This window comes from Calonectris borealis, chromosome W (genome assembly GCF_964195595.1).
Source record: "Calonectris borealis chromosome W, bCalBor7.hap1.2, whole genome shotgun sequence".
Lineage (NCBI taxonomy): Eukaryota > Metazoa > Chordata > Aves > Procellariiformes > Procellariidae > Calonectris > Calonectris borealis.
This window is the reverse complement of record NC_134351.1, coordinates 9,730,902-9,745,125: the sequence shown is the minus strand read 5'-3', so window position 1 is coordinate 9,745,125 and position 14,224 is coordinate 9,730,902. Positions and strand designations below refer to the sequence as shown.

The window sequence follows — 14,224 nt, the reverse complement described above, 5'->3', positions numbered from 1 at the left end:
AAAACTGAACGACTATGAAAGGTTGAGTGATACACCAGTTCCTGCACCCCTTTGGGAGAATGGATCATAACAACTTGGAGCACCCAAAATGATCAAGTCCTGTCAGGTAGAAGATATCTCCTGAGGAAGGTGAGGGGACATGTGGTAAAGGAAGCAAATCTTTATAAGACAACTATGGTTTTGCAGTCTGCAGTAAAGGAAATGATCTACCATATCTGCCCTAAAGGCAACTGCTCTTCCTTGGTTACACTCATCTGTTTATAGAGCTAGAAGAGATTGTCTCCGCTACTCAGGAGATACACTCAACAGCATTTCCTTCCTCTCCAGCTGAGGCTGGACTCAGGCGTGCTCGTTCTCTCTCTGACATGCTGACAATTAGCAATGACTGCCTCTTCATTGATACAGGAGAAGTTATTGAGCAGTACCTGTCTGACTGTGGTCCTTTCTTTTATTTCTTGCCTTAGCTGGGCACACGTGGGAACTGCCCACTCTCCCAGCTATAGCTGAGTCTATGTCCTGAACAGGACCACCCAGCTCACTGCTGAGCTGCTTTCCTCACCCCGCCTGTGAATATCTTGCCTGCCTTTGGAGCCATACTCTGCCCATCGTAACCAAGCTGTTCAGCTTCGGAAATATACACCGAAAACCATGGTTCATCTTTAAGATTAAATATTAAGACTGGGCAAGTGCTTTATTTAAAGGGTTTGGAACAACATGCCTTTGAATGCAGCTTTTTTCCCTCCCACACAAAGCTTTTAGAGTTCATTATTTTCCTGAGTCTTTACGACTTGTCAGCAAGGGTAGTATATAATGAGGTTTTTCTTTCTCAGGAGGTTGCCTTGTGCCCCAAATCACGCAGGTATTTTCCTCCTGGCTCACAGCACATGCAAGCCGGTGGGAAGACTCTCCCCTGATTTCAGTCAGCTTTGCTCCAAGCTGGGAATCACTTACTCATAGGTAAAGCAAGGTGGCTGGTCTAATACACAGGACCCTAACACTGCCACAACCATCCCTGGACGCTCTTGAAAAGGAGCGAGTTGAAAGCATCCCTGGGCTGTAGGACTAGACAGCATGGGGAGGCAGCAACTTCTGGCTTGGGGCTCTGTGGTTTATTCGTAGGCTCATATCCTACCTTGGCTGTTTGGGAAAAGCAGTGGTGGTGTGTCACCACCTGCAGGAGTTTAACTTGGCAGCTCTTAAAAACAGAAGGGAAGACTTTAGCTCACTGAAGAACTCATCTTCCTTTGCTCGAAGTGTTTACTCAGAAAATGAAGATGTGACTTCAGTACAGTGGATGTGTCCATGCTGGCCAACATGGCCTATGAAGATGTAGGACACAGACTCCAGGGCTGGCTGGGTACCCCGGCACGAAGCCAAGGTAGCTTGGGCAGCCATGAACATATCTTCATGCTGCTGCTCACTGCCAGATGAATTAAACCTAGCGAAGGCCATAACCGCCTGTACTTCCAGCTGTAGTGTGGATGAGGCCAACGGCTGGTATCGATCCAGAAATCTCAAGACACAGATTAGACATGTGAGGAAGTTGTGGCCATTCTGTGTTCAGTAAAGTGACAGCCCTCCTACATTCTAATGACCCATGAGAATTTAAGCAAGGGCTCGGATGTACGAGAGGCTCACGATCCAGAGCCCACCTGCCCCAGGGGTTACGTGTGACTGTAGGCTGGAGCACACCACGTGCTAAAATTCAAGGTGATGGGGAGACATGAATCATTTCTGCGTCTCAACTCAAGGAGACCGTGAGGGAAGGTTGCTTTCTTCCTCCATAAGATACACATAAATTAATAGGGTGTGCACCCCTGTGGCCTTCACACAGATCATGCTGCACTAAGATAGGAGAGTTACCCTGTCTCAGCCACCTTTTCTCCCCATCCAGCTGGCCAGTCTTCTCTGTAACTGCAAATATTTGTTGAACATGGACACGCGGGGCTGGGAACAGACCTTAGCTCCTCTGCATGCTGTCTGTGCCAGGGTGTAAGCTCCCTGTCACCCAGAAGCTAAATAGCTGAGTAAGGGCTGGTAAGAGCTAGAGGTATATAGGAGATGCTAGATGAGGGACATGGATATCATAAAGCACCTTAAAGGGGCTTTTGGACCAGAACTAGCATGTCTAAGTTGTAACATCATCAAAAGACCTTGGATGTGCTGGTGACCATCTGTGCAAATGTGCCCACAGATAACATTTGAAATAGCTTTCTTCATGGAGATCTTACATCCAATGTACAGACGTTTAAGAGATTAAATGTGATATAATGTACACACTGAGGATCAGCTGGTGAGGTGAAGGAAGCAGAGAGATTCCTGAGAGGCCAGAGGACAACTATCAATCACATCAGCCCCGCTGAAGTCCATGTAGCTTTGCTGCTTTACAGAAGCTGAGGATCTGTGGCCTTGCCAGGGCAAACTAAAGGTGTACTGTGAAAACAGATGCTAATAGTAACTTCATTTGTCAGCTCAGGGCAAGAGCCTTATCCCTGGACATCGCCTCTATATTAATTTGATCATTTCCATATCTCCATGAGAAAAATCCTGCTCAGATACAATTGTCTCTTTGCGAGACGATCCTGGCCAAGATGCCACAAGGTGACCATGGCAGATAACCTTCCATAAACCTGGAGACATAAAACAAGCCAATGACCTACTATATAGCCATAAATATAAATTTAACGAAGGCAGCACTTATTCATTAGGCAGAAGTCAAGAAATGACTCCCAAGTCCTTCAAAGAAAGTAGATCCGTTAATGTCACTTTCTGAATCCTCTGCCTGATGCCAAAAACCAGGGATGATTTCCCAAGTCAGCATGAAATACCAGTGCTTTAAAATTAACACCAGGAAGCTTTCTTACTACTGATATATCTCTAGATTGAAATCCAACTTTTTAAAGGGTCATTCAGCTAGTGTTAGGCTCGACATTTAGCTTTTGTCAGAGAATGAAAGGATGGAGGTGGCAGAATGAAGCACATTGTTAAAAATAAATAAAATCAGTTTAAGTGGTGTTCTATAAAGAATCCCTCCTGAGATGCCAGTAAGGCAGCTACAGTGTCTGACCAAGACAAGCTGTCATATGGGCGCCCCAGGTAAAAATGGTGGTCTAGAGTCTGCTGTGATGGTCAGGGGTGTAAATCAGGAGAAGCTGCACTGAAGCCAGTGGAGGTGGTGAGGAAAAAGGATGGTGGTTACTGCCTGAGCCATGAAAAGGGGGCCCTCCATCCCCCTCAGCTCAGGGTAAGAGAAAGCCAAGGTAATCTTCTGTCTGAAATCAGAGGACCCCAGTGCTTCTGAGAGACAAAAACAGGGTCTGGCACATTTTGGGCCCCTAAGAAACCCTGGGATTTCACTTTGGTGGAAGAAGTCAGCAAATCTTACACCGATATGGTGTCGTCTTCACCCCCTGTTTCTGATTGCCAATGCATTTCCCGACAGACATGCTTTATTCCATCTATTTCACTCTTATTTTGCAGCACTGTTCCCTGCACAGATCTACAAGAACGTGTTATCACTCGGCTCCACAGCTTTGTGCTCTGCCCCATCTATTCATTCCTCTCACTGTCCCGGAGGTATTTTACACCTCTCCCAGTAGCTGCAGCTTGACCACTATCACCTCTGGGAGGGTGGGTGGGAGAGGAGAACGATCAAAGAGAGACAGTGCTGTTCAGATGATGGGGGGCAAATAAAATGATAGCAAAAAAAAAAAATCTATGTAAAGGCCAGGATTAGAATAAATAAATAAATAACTGAGTGGGAGGGCTCTATTCACCTTCTCTTTAAATCCAATTTAAATCACTCTCTACAGCCCTAATCTATATCCATAATTATATCATTTCGTACAACAAGCTTGCGAGAGGTCTTCAGAAATTTATGTAGATTAAAATTCATGGATGCCATAGTACAGATTCCATATTATTAAGATTGATTAGGACAGCTGATGCTGTGATTAAAGAAGCCAGCGTTTACTGTTGTAATTAATTAGGTATTCAGACACAACAATAACTGCAATAACAGAAAGAATGTGCTGATCCGGCAGAAAACAGAGACTGATCCTGTGTTTTATAGTCTCGTTTCACCATTTAGGGGCTGGACACCACTCAGTCAAAGACATGTTGTTCCTCTGTCCCTTACCCTCTGCCCATCAAAGGAGCCAAGAAATCCAGGGCATTTGTGCCCTCTGCTCCATCCTGTTAGTTGGAAAAGCCCTTTCGGTAGCATGCCCAGGTATTGTAGATGCTTATTTGGGACAACATATGGGCCTACTATAAAATTCATATAGTTCATCCCTGGAAATCAGGATTATCTTTATTATTTTCTTAATAGTCCCACCTCCAAGCCCCATCTCTAATCAGGCCTCCGCTGAGATGGGTGCTGTGCAAACACATGATAGAAGTCATGTCTGGCAATGAAGAACTTCCAGTGGACAAAGCAAGAAAGACACAGAAGACTCAGCAATGCAGACAGGTGGAGGTGGCTGGCCAAGGTGACGTACTAATACAACAGCAGAGTCAGGACCAGACTTCCCTCCCTTTGCCTAAGGCCACAAACACATAAGTCGGGGTCAGGTTTTAAAAGCTATTAAGGCACTTAACTCCATAGTTTTGGGGAGCTTAGTTTAAGTCACCTTTGAAAATAAAGCTCAAGGTCTTAATTCACTTAATTCATGCCTCTGAGAATGTCAGCACAGAGCCTGATTTGTATTTACACCTTCTTCCAGATCAGAGGAGAAAACACTTTGGCTCTGGAAAGGCTCCCACAACTGCCTTAAACAACCTCATTCATTATGGCTGCAGCATGATCGCTGGAAGTACATGGCATCATTAAAGTAGCTTAGACTACAATTGAAGATGGCAACTTGTTATTATATTTTTAATGAGTGCATTCCTTCACTTATTTATTTTACTAGTAAAGCGTGGTTTATGGCACGTGGCAGATTGTTACAAATGGGTCAAATAAATGCTTCCTAGTCATAATGATGTTTCAGGTGCTCACTGTTGCAGTTTTGGAACTGCTGATACAAAATATGAACAACAAAGCTCTCACCCGGAGATTTAGGGTGGACAAACACAACACAGCCAAAGATTTCACGTAGTAAGTAACTTAGCCTTGGGGCCGCTGATCCAGGTACATTTCTAGGGCATGGTGTATGTCTGGACCGAATGCTGTGGGTCTTGGTTTTCAACCTGGACCTTCTACAGGTGCAGGCAGGTCACTTTTTTCCTGTTCTCCTGATTCACCTCCTCTCTAAACCCTTCTTGTCTGACATCTTTCAGGACTGAAATGTCAGGGTGGGCATTGGAGTGGGGGAAGTCAGTCCCGTTCCCTGCCTGCACAAGTGAAGCCCTGATCTTGCCCAATGCCATTGGATGGTCTCTGTTGTGATCAGGACTGATCCTGGACTGACTGGTCCACAGCAGCAGCCTGCCCACCAGCAGCGTCGCTAGCTAATTGACAAGCTAATAGATAAGGATGTCATATTAGCATGCCAGCAACTCCTCCCCTACAAAATTAGCTTGGGTAATGATAATAATTACAAATGGAGTTTGAATCCTGTCTCTGCTGGCAATGGGTGAAATCGGTTACTGCCTGATTGAGCCGAGGAAAATGAATTGATGGTCTTGGTTCAGTTCCTAAGACATGAGTTTCTACAGCACAGGAATTCACCCATGGGGGACACTTTTACTGCCAATCTCAGTGGTGGCTTGGAAACATGTGGGCATAAAGGCTTGGCTGCCCATTTGTACTGCCAGCTAGTCCTCGCTGGAGAGGGCTGGACCCCAAATAGGGTATGAAGTGGAGCTTGCGGTCTTGCTAGCCCAGACATACCCACAGTGTAACCAAAGGGGAGTGGGGGGATATCTGCTGTGTCTGCAGAGAGGAGAGATAGAGCTAGTCCTGGCAGTGGTGGGCAGTCAGAAACAGAACCACTGTGTGCCTGAGAACAGTAAATGAGACAACGTGTTTTTAGTGTATTATGAGCATAGGGAACTTTGCTTTTGTTTTCCTCAGCAACCTAAGCCCATACCAAATGTACTGAAGAACTCAGTATCCTGGAAAGCATTCCCCATCTGAGGCTCCACAAAGCTGCCATACCAGTCCCTGGCTCTGGTCAAGCTGGACATCCCTTGGCCCAGGAGGAATAAGTTTGTTCGGGAGCTGTTGGACACTGTGGGGTGTATTTCTGCTTCTTCCTGGGCACATCACTGGGCAAAAGACCACAGAGCAGTCCTCACTCTTTTCTGGGGGCTCTACTCTGTGCGTCCTTCCAGTTCCCTCATTTCACTGATCCTTTGACAGCCAATCCATTCTCTCTCTTGTTTGCTGCCCTTTGCTCTCCCCATTTTCTGGGCATCCTGGCCTGTATTAGAAATAGTGTGGCCAGCAGGAATAGGGAGGTGATCGTGCCCCTGTACTCGGCACTGGTGAGGCCGCACCTCGAATCCTGTGTTCAGTTTTGGGCCCCTCACTACAAGAAGGACATGGAGGTGCTGGAGCGCGTCCAGAGGAGGGCAACGAAGCTGGTGAAGGGCCTGGAGCACAAGTCTTATGAGGAGCGGCTGAGGGAACTGGGGTTGTTTAGCCTGGAGAAGAGGAGGCTGAGGGGAGACCTCATCGCGCTCTACAACTACCTGAAAGGAGGGTGTAGCGAGGTGGGGGTTGGTCTCTTCTCCCAAGTAACTAGCGATAGGACAAGAGGAAATGGCCTCAAGTTGCGCCAAGGGAGGTTTAGATTGAACATTAGGAAAAATTTCTTTACTGAAAGAGTGGTCAGGCCTTGGAACAGGCTGCCCAGGGAAGTGGTGGAGTCACCATCCCTGGAGGTATTTAAAAGACGTGTAGATGAGGCCCTTAGGGACATGGTGTAGTGGGCATGGTGTGTTGGGTTGACGGTTGGACACGATGATCTTAGAGGTCTATTCCAACCTGTATGATTCTATGATTCTATGATTCTCATCTCTCCCTCCCCTTCTCTTCCCAAGGAGGCTTTATCTTTGGAGCAAGCATTTTGTCCAGTCCCTCGCAATGCAATCCAGTAGGGCAGGACGCGTTCCTGGAGAGCAGAGTGCTGATGGTGTGAGACACAGCAACAACCAGTGCAGATGGTCTCCACTGTTATTGTACCTCACACACTGTTACAAGAGAGGCACTGGGCTCTGGGTGGCTAAGAAGCTTTGGCAGAAGAGCGCAATCCCTGTTACTATGGCTAATGTTGAAATGGCAAATGCTCTTGCGCTGCTGCAAAGTGACTCACAAGATCATGGCACAACAGATTATGCTCTTGTCCTCACTATATGTTGTGACACGTTGCCGTGTTCAATAGCTCTGCAAGCTGAAAGACTAAAGGGCAGGCATTAATACACAAAAAGGTCAGATCTCCAAAGGGGCTCAGACCAGTGGAAGGGGAAACATTTACTCCCTTGTTAGTCTGTCCATGTCAAAAAGTGCACTGTGAGGCATTATGTACTGGCTGATCTTGGAGAAGACGAGAGCATGGCTTGCAAAGAGTATGCCTGCAAGGAATGGTTTTCTAGTGCTACTGTATGGATCCATAGCCTAGCCAGAGCCACAGAAAAAGCTAATTCCTGCAGGGACTGGGGCTGTGATCAGAGACCTGGTGAGTAGGGATGTTCAACCTACTCTTGCCTTTGCCCCAAAGCCATGGATGGTTCAGTGGGTCCCTGCTCCAAACAAAGGGAATCTTAAAAAAAGAGCACAGGAAAGACAGAAAAAAAAAGAGTGAAACTACAGAGTAAATACAATTACATGATATGGACTTGTTTTTATAGTGCAAATATTGTGGAGTTCTGGAGTCCTTTAAAGGCAGCATCAAAGATATTGTAGCTAGACACAAAGGTGGACCTGCAGACAAACTGCACAATTAATGGGATTTATTTGGGTCTGAATGATGTGGATGTCATGCCTCTACAGATTTTCATTGTCCTGTTTTGCTATTTTCAAGCAACAAAGAACATTCTGTTACAGGATATAATGGTGTGAACCCACATTTGAGTTGTTTGCGGAATATGAAGGAGTATCTGAGAGCAAAATTCAGGCTTTAAACAATATATGGCAAGTCATAATTACAGCAAGACTATGGTTATGTACATAGTACTGCAGCACTCAGCCACTTTCAGAATGAGAGATGTACCATAAAAGAAAGTTGTTTGGAAGATGCTGACTTTGGATGGGGACTGGCATGTTCTTTTCTTCTCTATAACGTTAGTGCAATTATATGCTCAGCTTTAATATTTTATTTTTACCCTTGCATTTAGAAACACAGACATGCAGAACCACAGGGCAGCACCAGTAACAAATACCACAGAGAAGAGTGCGAAAAATCCCATAATGAACAATGATGGAATAAGCTGCCCAGTGATGAAAATTTCTTTCTAACCCCAAGCAATTAGTGGCTGGCTTATATCACAAAGCATGAAGTTTTGTGTCCTTTCTACATTTTTACCCAGTCTAATATGACTGTGGATGTTCTCATTACCCATATATATGCATAATCCTTTTTTTTTTAACACTGCTAAGCTCCAGGCCTCAATAAAGCCTTTGGCAAGGAGTAAAGTTTTGGAGAGTGCATAAATGGTCATGAGAAGGAAGAGAATAAGACGGAGCAAACACATGATGTGTCCTGCACCCAAACTGCTACAAAAGGGCTTGCTTTCAGGGTTTCATTGCTAGTGGGGACAGGCAGAAGTAAAATGAGAGGTGAGGGTTTGGCCTGCCACTGTTCCCTAAGTTATGGGGAAACTGAGCACCGAGAAGGACCAGTATATTGCTGAAGACACACCGAGATAAATCCATCCTTTACACAAAGCAGACTATTTGGATGTCAGCTTTACCGGCAGAAAGGAGCCTCTCTGCCTGCAGCAAAGCGGGGCAAGGATGACTGTCACCTTTCGGTGTGTTCGGCTGGTGATGTTTGTGCAGGGACTTACTGTGAATTGCTGGCTCTCCAAAACTCAGAAAGAATTGGATTAAGGCCATTGACTTTTATATAATCATGGATGAAATATCTAACTGATAGCTTGCTTTAATTATGGGGGTAGTTGGAGATAGTAACAAAAGCTCAACTCATTAAGATTCATCTAGAAAGTTCATCTGTTCTCTGATATCTGTAGTAATGGATCATGGAAGATTAGCTAAAAGGAGCTAGATAAACCAGGAAAAAAGATAGACATAGAAATGGATGAATAAACAGAGAGATGATAGACTGGCAAGCACGCAGATACTTAGATAGATGGATAGTTGAACAGATGGCTATATTTATATAACCTTAAAGACAGGATGTTTTCTTGGTGCTGTGGTTGAGCTCACTGAGCATACTAAGGTCTCCCTGCAATCTTCTGATGCCTCCATAAGCCTCCGAGAGCTCTCCATCCGTCTAAGCTGCTACAAGCATGTATATACATGCCTAACTTTTAGCACAGTAAGCCCCTTGATTTCAAGTCTTCTTAAAGTTGAACTCATGGCTAAATGTTTGCAAAGTTTGTGTGGGAAGGATGATAATTATTTTTCAATACTCTTGGTATTTCTGGGCTTTCCTTTGCTGCATTCACAGGGTGGCTTTTTTTCAGTGACATTGTCTGAACTGTAGCTAGTAAGACTTTTGTATTTCTACATTATGTGGTATTTTTCCTTGTAGTTCATAAAGTCCCCTGTGATGTTGAATCTTCAGAGTTTTCAGGACTGGCTAAGATAGAGAGTTTTTTTTTTCTTAGGGGTCTTGTGGGCTTTTTGGCTGAAGCATCTGACTCAGTGTTTGATTTCCTAACAGACTAGATCAATCTGTGAGTGTCCCAGGGTAAAATGCTCCTTTGCCAGCTGGTGGCTAGGATCAATTAGCAACATTTACTTAAATTTTTATTGTTATGGTTGTTATTATTATTATGTGTACAGCAATGATAAGGAGTGTCTTCCTAGCAGAAGTACATCTTGGAGGAGAGGGCTACCTCAAATCTTGAGGATGCTGAAAAAATATAGGTGCACATTAAGGACTTGTAAACTCCTGAGTTCTTGGTGATTATAGCCTCAGAGTGTCCATATATTTGTAAGTACAAGTATAGAGGCAGGTATGTACCCTTTAACCTCCCTCGTTCATCCCTGACTGCCAGGGCTTGCAAAACCGCTCCTTCGGTGCTGGCATCTTTTGAGCTAGTCACGGTCTAAATCCCAGCAGGAGTTCTCTGGTGGTGCGCCACAAAAGGGTGAAGCTGAGCCCATTCTGTGGCTATATTAAAGGAGCTTCAGTCTCCAGGCCTGGTAAGGCAACAGGATTTGGATGCAGTGAGCATTTTGGAGACTAACACCTTCTGCCTGCGCACATGGTCTGAGGCACGGGGCAGTTTGGGTCAGTAGCCATGTGGACCCTCTGGACTCATCCTCCCAGAGCTATCAGGCTGCAAGGGAATCCCAGCAGGAGATACCAATGGTGGGTGCTAGGAGATGCAAATAGGCTTAGCACAGCTCCTTCAAGGCTAGCCAGGAGCAAGACCCTTGGGAGTACTGCTAGCAAATCTGCCAGCTGGTCAGGCCTCAGATCAAATTTTAGCTAAAGCAAAACTTGCGGGGTGTCCTGATTGTATTCACCAGACAAGTCATCCAGCAGATGAGCACTCAATTCTTCAGCATAAAAATTTTCCACCTCCAACATGCCCTTGTGTCTATCATCCAGACTTAAGCGTATAACAACTGTAGCTGGGTAAGAGCTAACTACACCCATGTTAGTGAGCCCTGATGGTGTGGGGTATAGTCCTTCTGAGGTGGCTCATGCTAGACAAAGCCTGTGGATGTGGACAATCTCCCTAAGATTGAAGGAGCAGGTTGTGGGCACAACATTGGTCTGGCTTACCTGGGTAAGGGTGGATGCCATTAGCAAACACGGCTTCTGCGGCGGGCTGCCCGTTAGCCTGCGGCGGGAGGCCAGTGAAACCATTCACCCCAATTGGAGATGGGATGCTAGGCACAGCTGGTGCAGTTATGCCAGGAGGCGTGCTTCCACCTGCAAGTGGGGAGGACACAAAATCAGAGCTGGTGAGTTTTGGAAACAATAACTACATGGAGAAAACTGCTGACACAACAGCTGTGACCAGTACACAGAAACCTTCTGATAATCCAAGAAATTAAAAATCTCCCAAACTGTTGTGCAAAGAAAGGGACTGCTTGCCGTTGCTCCTCTGTTTGGAAAACACTTAAGAAAGGCTTGCAAAACTTCAATAGAACGAAGCTTTTGTTTGGTGATCGTGGTCTCTAGGCTAGATCCACAGGTAACATCAAGTGATAGAAAACTATAGAAATATCACCCTTCCTCCTCAACCTTCTCCCATGTTTAAATTGCTAAATAAGAAAATGTTTCTTTCCTAGATACCATTTAGTACCAGAAGCAAATTCTTAGTCCCACCTTTGTACAGCAGTTCCTCTCAGTTTCTCTTTGGAGACGTCAGCTTTGTGGGCGCACTGATTTCCAGGACTACTCTGTCTGCACTCTCTCATGAATACACATTTCATGTACAAACTTATTCTGAACTTTCTCAGCACCAGGGATCCTTAAAAGGTTTGGCAAGTTGATTTGTAGCCCGAAGGCAGTCAGTAATACCTTTTTTTTAGTGTCACTGTTTGGCCCAAACTTGACATCGTAGAGTTTTAGTGGAGATCTCCCACTCAACAGTGGCAAAATTTGGGTTAGATTTGTTTCTTTCATGGAATCATACTCTTCCCTTCTTCCCAGATGCATCCTGTGAAGGACTGTAATGCTGCTATTTCAGAAGAACAATTTAGTCTTTATATTTTGGGTGGGATCCTATCACTCACTGGTAGAGAATTCTTAAATTTCTGAGGGGAGAATTAAATCCCTCTGCTACCTCATTGTCTGCTCCTATGTATGTTTAAAATGGCTGGGCAGTCTGTGCTTCTTGAAACATACTCAGGATGTTTTTGGGGACCAAAAATGAGTTTTCAATATGTATGAAATCGTATTTTTCTCTTGCTAGCTGTGAGTGGGAAGTTAAACTATCTTATCTTCAGCAATATCTTTCTGTGTCAGGGTATACTACTGATTGAAAGCACTATTTTTGCAGTAACCTCTTTTTTAAACCAATTGCAGAAATTTTCTTCACCATAGCATCATTCCATGATGGGTTAGTCCAATAACACACTTTAATGACTACTTAAATCTGTGTTGGTGCTTTAAGAAAGCCAATATAGATGCAGGAGATGTTTTAATATGTTCTTTGAGTATGTATGTAATTTTTATGTAATTTGAATAGCCCAAAAAACAGGCAAGATTTCGGCTCTTTTCTTATACCCTGAGCAGACAAGCTGCTGCTTCCCTTTTGCTTATTTAAATGGTGTTGGCCTTTAAAAATGTCCTCTGTGGAGGTACAGGGAGCCAGCAGTGGCAACTGAAGTCCAAAGGCAATGCTCTTAGCATATGCCATCAGCTTGCAAATCACAAAGGCTAGCTAAAATTTCCGTTGCTTTTCTGGATATCTCCTTTATTTGAATAGACAATGTAAGTAATTTTTTTCTAAAATTGCAGCAAGGGATTTGTGCTTGCTATTTTGTGCATGTCTAAGGAAGTTTAGGCATATTCATTGCAATTCTTTAGTTTTCTTCTTATAAAGAACCCCCCTGGAGAGGTCAGATCTGTAGTTGGAGTAAAACTGGCATAATGCCACCGCAGAGAACAAATGGCAGCGGTGCATGCCAGTTGTGGATTTCATCCCTGGTTTGAGACCTCTTGCTGCAGCTACACCAGGTGCAGATTTACAACATGGAGGGAGGGAGGGAGAAGAGAAGGAATGAAGGAAGGAAGCCTAGATGATATTTCATTTCCAGCCCCTCTGTGCAGTTAACAGAGTGGCAGACCTGCTGCAGACCCACTTTTTACCCAGATTATACCAATGATGGGAGAAATGCAAAACTTGAACCAAACTTTCAGAGATGTCAATTTAATTGCCTAGCAATTACGGTCTGTTGTGTGAGATAAACCTGGCTCTTGATGGGGAACCGTCAAAATTCCAGCAAACAGCATAAAGATAGCATAAAATATACATACCCACTGGGGCTGCCTACTGCACTCCATTGACTGCAGGCAAGCCAGGTGACTAGCTTAAACTAGATGTCTAACTTTTGTATGGTTAAAGCCAGGTGAGATGGATCCTGTCTCTAGTCTGTTAGATTTGCCTGGATCCAAAACTCTTTAAGTTCCTAGGTCCCATGGGAACTCGTGAGCCTGAATGAACTCATGGCCGTGTCCCAAGGAACGCCCTCTCCTAGAGGCAGGATGCAAGAAAACCAACTGGATTAGGAGAAGATACCAGCACAGAGGCACTGTGCTCAGCCAATATCTCCAAAGCCTCTAGGACTTCTGGGTTACCAGTGTCCTTTTTCTAGCACAATTTTTCTTTTGCTTAGGAAAGATCAAAACACTTCTTTTTTTTTTTCAACGTTCCAAACACTTTTTCTAATGCCTGTTTTTCAGAGAACTTTGAAATGTTTCATTTTCATCCCAAGTCAGAACAAAGATATACTTCAATGACTGGAAATCCTGCTATGAAGCAGAATGATCATTTTCCACGAGACTTTCTGAATGCTAACAAAAGCCAGCAGGATAATTCACATTAGGCTTCAAATATCTCCTGGCTACTCAGAAATAGCTGCTAGTGTTGCAGGCTTGCTTGCTCAGACGTTATGTGAAACATTTTCTATGCATCTTTTCACAAGCTTTGTGAGTGTTGTAGTAATACAAGGAGTCATTTCGAAGTCTAAATATTTCACCCAAGGAATAATTGTCAATGGACATTTCCACGATCCATTACAGAGGTTTTTCATGAAAGTAAATCTGCAGTAATGCCAAAGTGCATAAGCTTCATAATTGAAAATATGTCATAAGGAGAGTGCAAAATCTGCCACCATGAAAGAGATCAAGGGATCATCTAAACCAGCATCTTATTTTCAATAATGACCAGTCATGGGTGCTCTGGAAAACATGTAAAAAACATGAGCTTTCCTCTCCTGTATGCTGACAATAAGAGTTTAACAGTCCCCAAAAGGCATCGGGCACAGGAGAAGAGGAGCAGAGCTTACACCGAAGAAGGGCTGGGATATTTTTCATGTGCTGAATATCATGGTAGGCACAGAATTTGGCTGTTGTACTGGTATTTACACACCTATGTCACAGAACTCGCTCTCTCAAGACTTATTTATATG

The 14,224-nt window shown here is 44.4% G+C and overlaps 1 protein-coding gene across 4 annotated transcripts in view; it reads right to left on the bottom strand.

Annotated features, from left to right (window-relative positions):
• Nucleotides 1-14,224, bottom strand: part of LOC142074819 (CUGBP Elav-like family member 4) — a 717,496-nt gene that overhangs the window by 57,794 nt on the left and 645,478 nt on the right. For all 4 annotated transcript variants that reach the window (XM_075135698.1, XM_075135697.1, XM_075135699.1 and 1 more), the window contains exon 8: nucleotides 10,866-11,015. In XM_075135698.1, the coding sequence (XP_074991799.1) occupies nucleotides 10,866-11,015 (150 nt within the window). The remainder of the gene's footprint in view (nucleotides 1-10,865; nucleotides 11,016-14,224) is intronic.